Here is a 14,929-nt window from a genome sequence, read left to right as displayed (position 1 = left end):
TCTTGTTGTCAACATCTCTTTCTTTCTATTGTAATGTAAGCTTGGATTGTAAAATTGCTTATCAATAAAATGATGGTTTAAATATGTTAAAGGTTTTTGCATTCTTTCAAAATTTAAAATTTAGTCCATATACTTTTTTGGCATTAGGATAGTTGATTTGGCTATTATAAGAAAAGGTAAAGTAACTCTTTTGTACTTTCAAAAAACATTTAAAAATATAAAAATTTAAAAATTCTTTAAAATTAAAAATAAATTTAAATTTAAATAATTTAAAATATATGAAAAATTTAAAAGTGTTCTACTTAGACCCATCCATAGTTCGTGCCAAGTTTGGGTCTAAATTTTTTTTCAAGTCCAGCCCCACCCAAAATGTCCATTTTTCTCGTTCAAAATTAATAAAATCCTTTTTTGTAGTTCAAAATTAATAAAATATAAAATATATATTTTTTATATTAATATTTTTAAATTTAATTTAATTTTAAAAATATTTTTTATTATTTAAATTAAATTCATGTCAGCATGACCAGTTAAAGACATAAAAGATATTGTCCAAGCCCAACCCCAAGTTATATTGGGCCGAGCGAGTTACTCGACCCATGGACAGTCTATGAATTTACTACATAAATAGTAATATGATCTCTTCAAAGGTTGAACTATTTGTTTGGTCCATGTTAAATTAGATTAATTATATATTAAAAATAAATTTATAATAATTTAATTATAAAATATATAAAATATTAGTATGAAATAAGTTTTAAATAATGATACAAACTTTTAAATTATTTAAAATTATTTCCTCCATAAGGTAAATAATTATTTTTAATTATTTTATATATTATTTAAATTAAATAATGATACAAACTATAACTCAATTTGAATTAAATTTAAATATACCACGAAAAGTTTTTGATCAAAATACACTGTGAAAATTTTAAGACTAAATTTACTTGGTTTTTTTATTTTATTTGAGGGACAACTAAATTTACTTTGTACTTTGTCAAAATGGGGTCATTATATATATATATATATAAAATGTATTTTGAACAAATATATATTAAATATAATCTTAATCGATTGGTAGTTTGTATTATTATTTAGAAATTACTTTATACTAATATTTTACATGCTTTATATTTAAATTTGCACTGAAATGTTTTTGACATATAATTAATTTAATTGCAAATAAATAAGTGTTCAAATTGATTTAATATGGACTGAACAAATAGCACAAAGTTTGAAGAGATATTATTACCATTCATGGAGTAAATTAATAGACCTATCCATGAACCAGGTAGCCCAATAGATCCTATAGGCCTAGTGCAACTTGACTCGAACTTGAACATTGTTTTTTTATGTCATGAGCTTGGTCGGAGTAACCTAAACTATTTTGAGCTTAGCTTGTTTTCAATTTAAAAAAATAAAAGTGTTTTTAAAATTGAATTTAATTATAACATATATATAATATTAATAAAAAATATTTTTAATATTTTATTAAATTTTGAAGAATGAAATGGGTTTTTAGGTGCGTCATAGCAAGCCAAAAATAGACTAGACTTAAAAAGTTTTTGGACTCAACTTAATCTTGTGTATGGATAGGTCAAAGTAAATAATAAAATTTTTGAATTTTGGAAAATTTTATATTTTCATATATTTTAAAATTATTTAAAAGTATTTTTAAAATTTTAAATAGTTTTAAATTTTCAAAAAATTATATTTATATTTTAAATTTTTATAATTATTTTGTACTTTTAAAAAGTAAGGACCAAATTAATAGCCAAATCAACCATTTTAATAACAAAACTGACATAAGGATCAAAATTTTAAATAAAAAATATAGAGAATAAATTTTAAATTTCAGAAAAATTAGCATATTTAAACCTAAAATAATATACTATAACTTTAAAAACCAGCCAGGCCTTAACTTCAGCCTTAATTGTTGAGCTCTTTGTGAAGCAAGTCGCCTACATATTACAATTGAACATAGCAGAACAGCGTGGCAAGCCAATAATATTACATGAAGATAGTACTTGACATTTCTCTCCAAGATTAACATATACATTAATATTTACAAAATTCGCTCAATAACTATGCAAATTCATATTTACATTGTAATTACTGAGAATATTTTATTTTAATGTTTGTTTACTTTTCTCTTTCAATTGTGTATTCCACTATATTGCGATTTAAATAATTAATTAACTAAATTAAAATTTTCAGTTATATTACATTATTTTTAATTAAAATATTAATTTATGAAAATAAATTATGAGATTATTTGAGATTAAAAATATGATGTGATAAAATTAAAACATGACATATCAATTAATATGGGGATGAATCACTTCATAATATAATTTAAAAATAAAGTAATAAAATATATTTATCTGTATATATTTCCTATGATAAATTATATAAATGATCATTGAAAAGCATTAAATTATATCAAAAATTAAATATAAGGATAAAATCTCAAACTTGAGTGCAGTATAGGGATTAAAACTAAAGTTTGACCATTGTTATATAATTTTTATTTTAAAAAGTAAAAGGGATTAAAATTGAAATAGGACCATATCATATAATGTAAAAAGAGAGAAAGCAACATGTTTAAACTGAAGTTTGACCATTATTATATAAACTAAGTAAAGTAAAGGGATCATAATTGGAATTCAACCATTATAATATAGTGAAGAAAAAGCAGGACACATATATAATTTATAGATAAAGATAAATTTCAAATTGAAGGCTAAAATTGAAATTAAACTATATAGTTAAAATGAAAAGAAAAGGAGCATGGTGTCCACTTGTTATTAGGAGGTTCCTTTTATATATATTCATCAATTCAGCAGAAAGCCACCCAGCATTCCAAGACTAGAAGTACCTTGATGGATGAATCAGTGTGAGAAAAATAACTACCATTTCTGGTTTTTCTCGATTTATAAGTACATTTTTACAAAATTCAGTTTTTGTTTAAGGACAAGTCAACATTGAATTCATGATATGTATGAGAAAATAAAAAAAAAAAAAGTCAAAACAATCCACAATCTGAGTATTCAAATTTTGGCATAAAAAGAAGAAAGAAAAAAAAGAGATGAGATGACTTCTTCAGACATTTGCGGCTTCAACCCAGGATAGTCCCATCAGCACTCACAAACCTACCCAATGCAATACAATTAAATTTTGCATTTATATTATATAATATTAATAAATTATTCCATTCTATTACCAAATTTAAATACAAAAGAATAGAAGGAAAAGAGAAATATGTGTAGGTAATGAGAAATGAGTGAATAAAAAGACCGCGTCTGCAATCTGCCAACCACTACGATGAAGTCAAATGAGATTTACATAATTCGGTGAGCCACTCCCCCATTATCATTTTCTATTCAATAAAATAAATCTGCAATTTGACTTTCCTATTTCTATATTAATAATCCTCTTTTTTACAATGATTACCAGATTGTTAAATCTTGGAATCCTCTTCCTTCACTTGTTTTACTTTCCTATCAATGCCAACAATTAACTCTCTTCTTTTTTTATTTTCACATCTATATTTTACTCCTTCAACTTCTATTATTTACTCTTTCAATTGTTCTGAAAGGGTAAACAATCACTTTTTTTTTATTAATTATACTTTTTTAATATAAAATTAAAATTTTAAATTAGGGTAAATAGTCACTCTATTTTCTAATCCAAATGATGACATTTTAAAACACAACATGTTGTGGATAGTATTTAAAAAGAAAAAGAAAAAAATAATTTGAAATCTAATATTTAACATTTGAAAAACCCTATTTGAGTATATTTGTAAAGATTTCATCCTTATTTGTTCAATTTAAAATGTTTTAGTATTTATTTGATCATTTTGAAAAGTTTGATTCTAATATGAGTAATTCTTAAAACATTTTGACCCAATTTGAGTGTATTTAATGAGAGAATATATGCTCGAATCTTGGGGAAAACATTGTTGAGAAAGATACAATAAATTCCGAACATAAATTGTAAAACTAATATGAATGATAACAAACAAATGTTGAGTTTTTTTTTTTTAATCCAAACCCAAGCCTAATTTTATAAAATTAAAAACAGAATTAGGGCTAGTTTAGCATAACTTTTGAAAATGTTGTAAAAAGTGTTTTTGAAAAGTCTAGTTTAAGATTTAAAAGTATTACTGAAAAATAAAATGTTTATTTTATACATGGTATTATAAATTAATCAATATGTATTTAAATAATATTCAAATTAATTAATATTATGATATTTAGTATGAATATAAAAATAATTTATTATAAGTTGTTGTTAATATTTTAATATATGAAATATAAATTTTAAATATTTTAAGTAATTAATATTAATTATGTATAAAATTTAATTAAAATATATCAATTATATTTTAAATACTTAAATATAACCATTAAAAAAATTTAATTCTTTCATTTGGCTAAAATTAATTTTGAAAAATAAAAAATTAGAGTAAAAGTTAATTGTTTACCATAACTTTTCTTTCAAAAATATGTTATTCTAATAAAATTTGGATTAGAGTATTATGAATAAAAATAATAATTTCTTTCTATTTAAAGATCCTATACAACTTAAACGTGACTACGGAGAAAAAAAGAGTAAAATTTAGAATTAGTTGAATAACAAATAAATTGTAATTAAAAAAGGGAAATTGAAAGAAAAATATATATAAGTGTGGGCGGCCAGTGAGGGACCGAATGGAAACCGAGTAACTACTCTTTTGAAAGTGTCAACGCCTAGTTTACCAAATCCAAAAAAAGCACCCCCCACCAAGGCAAAAACTAAAGAAAAACCATTGGAATAATATTATTTCATTTCATTTCTCCAAATTAACCACATCGAAACATTTATTCTCTTCTCATCCACTATCCCAACTCTTTCATGGCTGTCATGTTTCAGGCATTGATTTCTCTCAACCTGTTGCTTGTGTTTTTCATCTCTGTCTTACCTTTCTCTTCTTCCCAATCTTCTCCTCAAAATATTGAAGTTTTCTTCCCTACTCAAACTCCACCGCCTACCCCTCAACCCATCTCACCGCCACCTCCACTAAGACCACCAGAGTCACCACCGCCACTGCCACCACCATCATCATCTTCATCTTCAGGGGATGACGACAATAGTACTATTGCAAAGGCAGTGGCTGCGACAGCCGGAAGCACTATTGTTATTGCCGCAGTATTCTTCTTTTGCATCAGAAGATATGTTCTTGCTCAGCGCAAAAGCGAGAGAGTTGGGGATAGTTCCCAAGGAGGTCAGCCGAGGGTTCCACCAGATGAGTTCGCTAGAGTTAATGGCAACATAAAGGGTTTAATTGTAGATGAAAACGGTTTGGATGTTCTTTATTGGAGACAGCTTCAGAACGGAGATAACAAAATTGAGTTCCGCCAAGAGGTTCTGCATGTTCCAAAGGATGAAGAAGAAGGTGGTGGTGGAATGGTTAGAAAAGGAAGTCGAAGCAAGAAGGTAGAGCCTGCCAATGAAATTCCTTTGCTTCGTGGGAAATCTTCGACATCCCACGTTCCACCTCCTGATGATGATGATTCAAGTGAAAATATGGGTCCTTTAACTCCTCCACCTTCTCATGGGATTGTGTTAAAAGCTGTCGAGAAAAGGGAAGCTCCGGTTCAATCAAAATTTGTGCCTCCACCACCTCCATTACCGATTCAAAGCAATAAAAGTCCAGTGACACTACAGCCTCCACCTCCACCGCCTCCACCTAATAGAACTCCAGCGCCACCACCGCCACCGCTTCCAGCGAAAGGCCCTGCCCCGCCACCACCGCCACCTTCTAATAGAGTGGGTGGTTCAACTACGTCCTCGAAACCTCCGCCAGCAGCCAGAGATAAGTCCAGTATGAGTAAACCAGGGGAGTCTTCTGGAGATGGTGAGAATAATCAGGTGAAATTGAAGCCATTGCACTGGGATAAGGTGAACAAGAAAAATGCTGATCATTCCATGGTGTGGGACAAAATCAATGGCGGGTCTTTTAAGTAAGTTTTCAGTTTCACTATTTCTCGAACACTTAAGCCAACTTTGTTAAGCAATGTTTTTTTTTTTTTTTTTTAAATACTGATTATGTCTCTCTTTTTTCAATTGATTCTTCAGGTTTGATGATGATCTTATGGAAGCTTTATTTGGATATGTAGCAACAAATAGGAAATCCCCTACTGGTGATAGTAGCTCAAAGAACACAAAGAGTGTTAACAATGGCTCACCATCACAAATCATGGTTCTGGACGCTCGAAAATCACAGAACATAGCAATTGTGCTCAAATCTCTAGCTCTCTCTCGTAGAGAACTCCTTGATGCCCTCAATGAAGGCCAAGGTCTTGAAGCAGATACTCTTGAAAAGCTCATGAGAATTGCCCCCACTGAAGAAGAACAGTCCCAAATCCTTGATTTTGATGGTGATCCAACAAGACTTGCTGATGCTGATTCCTTTTTGTTTCACATTTTAAAAGCTCTTCCCTCAGCCTTCACGCGCCTGAATGCCATGCAGTTTAGATCAAACTATGACTTGGAAATTCTCCACATGAAGGAGTCTGTACAAGCTCTAGAATTAGGGTGCAAGGAGCTTCGTTCTCAACGACTGTTTTTGAAACTCCTCGAAGCAATACTGAAGGCCGGCAATCGCATGAATGCCGGAACTGCCAGAGGCAATGCTCAAGCCTTTAACCTTACGTCACTGCTTAAGCTCTCAGACGTTAAAAGCACCGACGGAAAGACTACTCTACTTCACTTTGTGGTGGAAGAAGTAGTCCGGTCTGAGGGAAAGAAATGCTTTATCAGCAGAAGTCATAGCCTGACCCGCAGCAGCAGCCGAAGCAGCAGTAGCATCTCTGGCAATTCGACATCAAAAGAGGATAGAGAGAAGGAATATGTAACGCTGGGATTACCAGTGGTAGGAGGCCTCAGTGCTGAGTTCACCAACGTGAAGAAAGCAGCCGCCATAGATTTCAAAATATTTGCAGGCACTTGCTCGGCTCTTGCTGCTCGTGTAGCAGAAATCAAGCAGCTTGTATTGCACTGTATGGCTGATGGAAAAGGGGGATTCGTGCAAGAAATGAAAGGGTTTATCAATGATGCCGAAGAGGAACTGAAGGTTATAAGAGAAGAGCAAAAAAGAGTGATGGATGTTGTAAAAAGAACAACAGAGTATTATCAAGCAGGGGCTTCTAAGGATCCTTTCCAAGTATTCGTAATAGTTAAGGACTTCCTAGCCATGGTCGACCAAGTCTGCGTCGAAATAGCTAGGAACCAACAAAGGAGGAAGTCATCAACTGCAAATTATGGATCACAATCACCAAATTCACAAGAATCAAGAACCAAGATGAGGTTCCCGGTTTTGCCAGCAAATTTCATGGCAGACAAGTCCAGGAGCAATTCTGTCAACTCGGACGCAGATTCATGAACATGAACAGATATTCATCAGAAAGGCAATGTACATAGACATCATACGAAAGACGTAGATTTGGAACAAGTATAGAAAATTTGTTTTTTTGAATTCTTCCATTTGTTTTGTACTAACTTTTGATCAAGTGGTAAATAATATTGGACTCCGATTTTTCTGATTCGAGCTTGTTCCATTGAGTGAGCACTGGAAAAGATCATGCATTGCTGAAAGTGATATTAGATTATGCAATCTGTCAGTGAAATGGTTTATGATAGGTTTAAGCAATGGATTATAGATAAATATAATATATGCACATTAAGACTCAGTGCAGCAGAACACTGATTTTGATAGGAAAATTCTACCATTAACCAAAGTTTCACAAAAAATTAGTGCCAACATTCACAGTTTCTTCTTCGTGACTACCAAGAAAAAGGAAAAGAAAAAATGTTACATCATCTTTTGAATGGGTATATGTTGATGATTTTAATGGAAAATGAAAATAATAATAACAATGACCGAGTATTCCATTGCATATTGCTTATAAGTATAGGTTTGAGACACTGTCGCATTGTGTCTTGCAAGTAGACACGCAATAACAGCCATCACACCTTTTGCTTGTAAGTTGGGCAGTTTTACCCCCTCATAAAAGAACAAGCAATTAGAAAGGGTAGCTATTGTCCTGTATGACAAGTTGTCATTCTCAAATAAGAAGAATGTGTCTTCCTTAAATGAAAGCACCAGGAATCTGAACGAAGGCTATTATTTTGTTAGTACAAAGGAGTCCCCAGCTTGGGATAGGGGAAACAGTTGTAAATGATTGGATTCAAACCTCTAAACATGTTGAACATCACCTCTTAAGAATGATTGCATGAACCAATTAAGCTGAACACCAGTTTCGAATCTAGGTGATTATGCCTACCTAAAATACATACATACATACATATTATAACTTGCCCTTGCAGTATGCCATATTTATTAAATCCAAACCAAACTACCTAATTATAATAACGAAATGAATCCAATGAAAAGTACAAAAATTTAGGCAAGAAAATGAGAAGTTGGAACTAACTATGACTTACTATGCAATTTCTAAAGAATTATTTAATCGATCCAAGTGCCAAACTTTGATGTTCGGTAATGAAAATAGACAGCGATGGTGCCAACCCACCACTTTAATTTTTCACTTAATCATTTCATTTTCATCATTCCTTTGGGAGTTTGGTGCGTGTCAAAAATATTATATGACATCATCTCATCATGACCAATCTCTATATCTCATGTCTATATTTCAGTGGAAGAATATCAAAGGAATACATTGCCATTTGTGTCACTTATTAGTTCCCGGATTGGTTGCTAAATGCTAAATCTCCCATCAATTATCACAAGATAGCGAGTTCTCGTTTTTTTTCGTTCTTTCTTTCTTCTTTCCACATCGTGAAAGAAGGGTGGTTGTGTGTGTCACAACCTTGGTACTGTCATGATAGCTACAAGGTAACATTAACTTTGATCTAAAAATGACAGGCGTTGGATTGCCAACGGCCTAAAGCTAGACGATGGCCGTCAGAAGTAATAGGGAATACTCAAAGAAACAAAAATGGCTGGTATTTGGTGATGGTACACCATTGACTCGGTGTTGCGTTGCCCTTAAGATGCTGCAGTTGCCACTGTCCATAACAGACACTATAGGAAAGTCAACTCCTTAGAATATGAACACTTGAACAAAATTAGCGTTTCTGTCATGCCTGAAAACTCAAGCTGATGATATGGTTTTGTGTTTGACCTGGCAGTCTCTCCTGCCATGGTCTATATTTTAATACTATGACCATGATTTCAGTACTTCTCTACAGGAGTTGAGCAGGATCTGATTTCAGTAAGGCTTTCAAATTATATGTACCTTGCTCATAAAAAAAGAATCCATGAATTCATCTTCAGATTGTTCAACTGGCTGTTTCGGATGATTGCATGTTCCTGGGTCGTTTATGGAAGTTGGAACCTGAAACAAGCTCGAGTTAATCTCAGCTGCTAAACAAGACTGTAAGTTTTATTGGCTGAGCTTTTCGTGAAACAAAATCATAGAAATCGATCTCAACCCCTGAGAAGTTCAGTTTAAAGGCTGGGAACTTGAAATTGATTCAAACTCAATTGTCGAGCAGGATTCGGTACATAAACACGCATTCCGTGGTGTTCTTTTTATCCACATTTATACATACTACAACATGCTTTTCTACTACTATATGACAACGGAAGTAATAGTTCACTGAACCCGGAAAAGCCTCAAACTGTTATACATCTCCTACACGAACGTAGCAACTTGATGACAAGATTGACGTATTCAGATAAATGGCATATGACTCATCAAGGACAGATGCTATATGGGGTAACTGATAAAGCCAGTAATATCATGGCATGTGTCCTCAATGAAAAACATGCCTTCAGAATTCAGATAGACCTTTTCTTTTTACCCAGCAATGTAGTTAGCCTCCAAAGCTGGTGTACTTCTTATGCTTCCGTCTTTTCCTACTGTTTTTCATTTTTAAAAAATTCTTAATATTTCCTCCTACTAGTTGTAGATGAAGCCCAATTCATTTACCCGAGGAAGCCAGGTTGCCAATGGATGTCACTCTTGGAACCTATCTGTGAAATTACAGATAAGAAACAGTAATGTTAAGATTGAGGGACCCTTAGTTATAACAAATTTTGCACGATGATTTGATGGATTAAATTACTCAAGGATATATCACATAAAATGACTGCAATACTTTAAAAGAAAGTTCCAGTACAACCTACAATGATTTAAAATTGATATGATGAGGTTAAGACTTAAGAGCAAGAGCTAATCTATCGTGTTCATTTTATCCTACAATACACATGATGGTTCACACCACCAGACCGACATCAAGCCTAAACAGCAGAGCAATAAAACAACAAGCATCACTACTTCTACCAGAACTGACTATGACTTGTCACCAGTAGTTCCTCAACTTGAAAGTAAAGTATACTATTGAAATCACAGTTTGTTATTTGGATCAGGCCTGCACTTTACTTAAACTGCAGTGCTTAATGTGGAAAGGCTTTTAATTCTTTTACGGGTTGTCTAGAGAGAGAACATTAAAAAGGCTCCGTAATCATGCTATTGAATCTACTTTGTAGGTGCTAAAGCACATTAAACAGGCCATTCGTTTGAGGCTGGCTGGTTTGCACTATATAGCTGCTGATTTTCTCAAAAGGAGCTTATGTAATAATTGATGTTTGAATGACTCATTTTAGCTTAAAGTTATCGTCTACTTTGATGGCAGTACACTTGTAGCAGTTCAACTGCTTTTCTTCATATGACAAAACTGCTAAAATCCAAAAAGAAATAAATAATTGAAGAGCAAATTTGTGAAAATTTTGGCATTGACAAAATAATTGTTGACCAAAGAGAAAGGAAAATTTATGGTGCTCAATACATATGCCTAAGCAGGTGATGGAAAAAGTATGCTTTAAGATGATTGGCATCGAAAGTTTCATTTTTTATCACAATCAAAATACATGAAGTCCGAAACAAGGAAACAACAGAAGGAAATACCTTATCGAGAGGACTTTTTGATGTTCTCTGTCCATGATAAAAAGCAGGCAATGGTGTAGCTTTAAAATTAAGGCTCTGCCTTAACTTTTTTATCTCTGCGTCTTTGTTAGCCTGTATCAATCACATAGTGTTCAGCAATGCCCATTGTCTGAATTAGGCAATCATATGCCAAAATTTTCTTTTTCTTACAATCCAACAACCAAACAGCCACTTTAATATCTCTATCTTATGTCATGTTTGATTCATTACAATACTTCATGAGCATGTGCAGCTGTATCAAGTGGATGGAAAGACATTGTCAACAAAGAAAATTAATGGTACCTTTGATTTTGTCTGGAGATTTTTCCTTTCAGCTTCCCTTCCATTGGATTTTCCTTCCAGTTTCTTGGAGAGCTGAAATAAAGGATATGAGATGCTTAGATTATAAGTAAAGACGAACAATGTACATCAATGGCAAAACAAATTGAGCACGTGTTACGAAAGGGCAGAGCAAGGAGGACTCTTCATTGTGTACCTCCTTTCTTCTCTCAGGTCTTTCATCACTTTTCAAGCCAGAATAAGATGGAGCAGCCTTAGCATTCTTTTTCTCCATACTACTAACTTTAGAAGACCTGCATTAATGCAAAAAAGAAGAATTTTCAAGATAATGGATGCTTTAGCCAAGGGCATAACTTCTGCTTATAATTATTTGAAGTAATATCTTAAGGATTATTTGGAGCTCCTCTGAAAGAAACTGAGAAACTGATAGTATGAATTTAAGGCCATGAAGAAGCTAATTGTGCTTGAAGTAAATGAGTTTTCTAACAGGAATGTTCCTTTGAAGTGGTCTGGTCTGATTGGTTAAATATCAGTGACCCAACAATTAAAAACTTTTTGATGTTCAATCCCCACTTCCTTTTTTTCCTTGAACCCCACAACTCCTTTTTCCTTTCTGCCTTTTTTACTTTCAGCCTTATAAAAGAAAGAAAAAAGGATTGACAGAAATGACAAAAAGCTTGATAATGATATGATAATGTGTACTTCAGCTGGAGAAAAGAAAAGAAAACAGAAATAGAAGAAAACGAACGAGTGAACCCATTAAACATAACTATAAGTATCATTTCAGAAGTTAAAAAATGAAAATGACAATTAAATAGTACGTTAGCCAACTCTTATATATATATAACAATTAATTGTACCATTTTTATGGCTAACATTATGCAAATCCACCAATGCAGGCATGTAGGCATTTGTCATCTCAAATCTTTCAACTTAGAACTTAGAAGCTTACCCTCCGTTCTCCTTTTGCGGAGTCGTCAAAGTGGAAAGCCTTGATTCTCTCCACTTTGTAGGCACCTGCAAGAAAAATTGAATCAAAAGATCCATGAATGTGAATTATGTAGTAATAGAGATGTCAGGTAGACCTTAAGAATTAAAAATTCAAGGATAATAACATAGTACCGGTTTTGCTGCTGGAGATTGTTCCTGACTGGAAGGTTTCAATTGATTGTAATTACTCTGAAATGTTTTAAATGCTCGCTTGACGATGTCCTTATCTCCCATTTTCTCCATAATTAAAGATTTCCTTGTTGCAGTAAGGGGAGATGGGCCAGAACTCGAGGGACCTAAACTAATGGACATGTGCAAGGATCTAGGAGCCAATTTCTTGCTTTGCTCCACTGATGGATTCTTGGTCTTGGGTGAAGAATAAGATAATGTAGTTCCAGTTTTTGAACGTGTTCTCGAAGCAGATGACGTGGTAGGTGTTAGTGTTTGCTTTGATGTTCTAGATGTAGAAACTTGTGGTGTTTTAGTCACAGGGGAGGCAGGTTTCTTCTTTATCCTCGAATCATTCCTCTCCATATTCACCGCCGTGATCTAGACAATCAAAATGAAAGAAACAAGTATCACATGTCAGCAGCAAATTCACTTGAGTCGAGCTTTTAGAACACACAAATCAGTTCAAAAAACATGATAATGATGATGATGAACTAACCTGATGAGATTTTGCAGATTGACCCAATTTTAAGTTTTTATCTTTGATCTTTGGAGTGTTTTCTATGACATTCTCTGATCTCTGTGATAACTCCTTCACATCTTGAGACCCCTTTGAAAGAGTTTCCATTTCTTCTTCTGGAGCAGTTTCTTCTGGTTTGTTTAGCCCAGGACTTTCCACTATGCTACCCATTACTTCCTTTTTCTCTTCACTTTGTACTGTGCTATCTATTTTCTGTTTCAATTCCTCAACCCATGAATTTTGACATGGTGTTGCAATTTGAGGCTCCTCATTCACCAAGTTAGTTTCTTGCTTATACCCTTCATCAGAGCATTGATGAACCAGATCTCCAGCATTGTGATAGTGGGATGAGGTTTCCATAGACTTGTCTTGAGCCAGTAGCTCAGCTTTTCTAGCAGCAATCTTCTTGTAATGTTCTTCAAAGAAAGCCTTTTTCTGAGCAACTGATCCAGGAGTTGCACACTTCTCAACCTCTTCCAAGTACTTGTTTGGGGAGAAAGTTGACCATTTCTCCCATGAAAGTGAATCATTCTCAAATCTACCAAACGAGACTGACACTTCAAGCTCTGGATTTGAAGAACCCATTCCCTTGATCTATTTACATCACATTTAAAACCAACAAAAATTGTAATCATATTCTCAAGCTACAAACAGAATGACAACTCATATCTACACCCAGAAACAAAAAAGAAAGGGGGGTTGAAATTCAATCAATAATCAACAACAAATAGAATTAAATTCAAGAAACAATAATAGAAGGTGCATTAAAAAAAGCAAAGGGACCAACTTAATACCAGATCAAAAGGACAAAATGTGTACCTTAACTTCTTCACTTGAAGCCTCAACTGTTATGGATTCACCCATCAAATTCTCAAAGAAAAACCAAGAAACAAACTTGAATTCACCACAAAGCTAACACCTCAAGAGTGGCAGCTGGCATGGGCAGACCCTCATTTGTTCATTTCCATTGGATCACACACTGAAAGGACCCAAAGAAGAAGAAATCCAAGATAAAGACAAAAGAAGCCTCGAATAAAATGAATATGAGAAAGTATGAAGAAAAGAATAATGGAAGGCATGTGCTCTTGTCTGTATAATTTAAGCTTTCATTCACACTCCTCCTACTATTATCAGATTCACCTTTTCAATGGAAAACTTTGTCTGTTTCTTGTACTTGTGGAAAGTCCCAAATTTAAAAAAAGAAAACTCAAATCATGAAACCAAAAAAAAAAACAAAACCCAAAGAAACAAATGGGTAATAAAAAAAACTAATCCATTTCCATTCTCAAAGATCATTTACCTTTGCAACTTTTTAATAGCATATTAACATGATATGATTACTACAGTTTTTAAGTACTAACATGAGATATGACAGTTTGGCTAAAAGGTTAGCTGGGATAATAATTATGGCTTAAACAGAAATGTTGGGCACATTGAGTAAAAGGAAACGGGGAGAGAAATAACAACAAAATCTGGCCAAAATTTTAACGACAGTTCTGCAAACAATGAAAAGGAGAAATCAGTCAAAATCTGATGAGATGAGAGGAGGGATGGAAAATGAAAAACACAAGAGATGGGTTAAAGAAAAAGGGTCCACATTGGAAAGTAGTGAAGTAAAGACTAATAAAGAGATAAGGGAGAAGGAAACCAACAACTTGCTTTTGCTGAATTAAATATCGCAACTCACAAGTCTGCCTTGAATGACAGTTGTGGTTGTGGTGGTGGATTGTGGACCCTTAGATTCTTCAGTTTTCTTCAACTATGACGATGTATTGCCATTGCTCCTCTGCCACATTATTCATAAATTGACAGATTTTTTTTTTTTCATAAAAATAAGATACTTAAACATCTTTATTCCCAAAACACAATGTGTCTTTTATCTTTTTTCTTCTTCAAATTACCTAATTTATTCATTGTCCCTTCTCTTAGAACAATACAGACAATGCAGAACAAT

General features: G+C 33.1%; 2 protein-coding genes across 7 annotated transcripts; one reads left to right on the top strand and one right to left on the bottom strand.

The window, feature by feature from the left end:
* Window positions 1–4,707: 4,707 nt before the first annotated feature.
* Window positions 4,708–7,589, top strand: LOC108474832 (formin-like protein 4). The gene is made up of 2 exons (XM_017776857.2): window positions 4,708–6,008; window positions 6,124–7,589. Exons 1-2 carry the CDS (start codon window positions 4,900–4,902, stop codon window positions 7,427–7,429), a joined length of 2,415 nt encoding a protein of 804 aa, XP_017632346.1. The 5' UTR covers window positions 4,708–4,899; the 3' UTR covers window positions 7,430–7,589.
* Window positions 7,590–9,511: 1,922 nt separating this feature from the next.
* LOC108476093 (protein WVD2-like 7) lies at window positions 9,512–14,681 on the bottom strand. 6 transcript variants are annotated; one of them, XM_053025523.1, is made up of 9 exons: window positions 14,663–14,681; window positions 13,795–13,954; window positions 12,955–13,569; window positions 12,420–12,836; window positions 12,250–12,314; window positions 11,494–11,590; window positions 11,301–11,372; window positions 10,980–11,090; window positions 9,512–10,045 (listed from the first exon to the last, which is right to left on the bottom strand). In XM_053025523.1, the coding sequence occupies exons 2-9, from the start codon at window positions 13,837–13,839 to the stop codon at window positions 9,998–10,000; spliced, it is 1,470 nt and encodes a 489-aa protein (XP_052881483.1). In that variant the 5' UTR covers window positions 13,840–13,954; window positions 14,663–14,681; the 3' UTR covers window positions 9,512–9,997. The 6 variants fall into 6 exon arrangements, with proteins under 6 accessions (XP_052881483.1, XP_052881482.1, XP_017633661.1 ...); XM_053025522.1 differs by lacking the exon at window positions 14,663–14,681 and adding an exon at window positions 14,628–14,646; XM_017778172.2 differs by lacking the exon at window positions 14,663–14,681 and adding an exon at window positions 14,276–14,641.
* Between the last annotated feature and the right edge of the window lie 248 nt (window positions 14,682–14,929).

The sequence above is a fragment of the Gossypium arboreum genome, chromosome 3 (assembly GCF_025698485.1).
Source record: "Gossypium arboreum isolate Shixiya-1 chromosome 3, ASM2569848v2, whole genome shotgun sequence".
In the NCBI taxonomy this organism is placed as follows: Eukaryota; Viridiplantae; Streptophyta; class Magnoliopsida; order Malvales; family Malvaceae; genus Gossypium; species Gossypium arboreum.
This window is presented reverse-complemented; position numbering and strand designations above follow the sequence as displayed.

Coding starts and splice junctions, on each gene's coding strand:
- LOC108476093 (XM_053025523.1), bottom strand. CDS start 13,839: ATGGGTGAATCCATAACAGTTGAGGCTTCAAGTGAAGAAGTTAAG. Junction 13,570..13,794: donor CTTCAAGTGAAGAAGTTAAG/GTACACATTTTG, acceptor TGATGTAAATAG/ATCAAGGGAATGGGTTCTTC. Junction 10,046..10,979: donor CAAAAAGTCCTCTCGATAAG/GTATTTCCTTCT, acceptor GTAATTTCACAG/ATAGGTTCCAAGAGTGACAT.
- LOC108474832 (XM_017776857.2), top strand. CDS start 4,900: ATGGCTGTCATGTTTCAGGCATTGATTTCTCTCAACCTGTTGCTTGTG. Junction 6,009..6,123: donor ATCAATGGCGGGTCTTTTAA/GTAAGTTTTCAG, acceptor TTGATTCTTCAG/GTTTGATGATGATCTTATGG.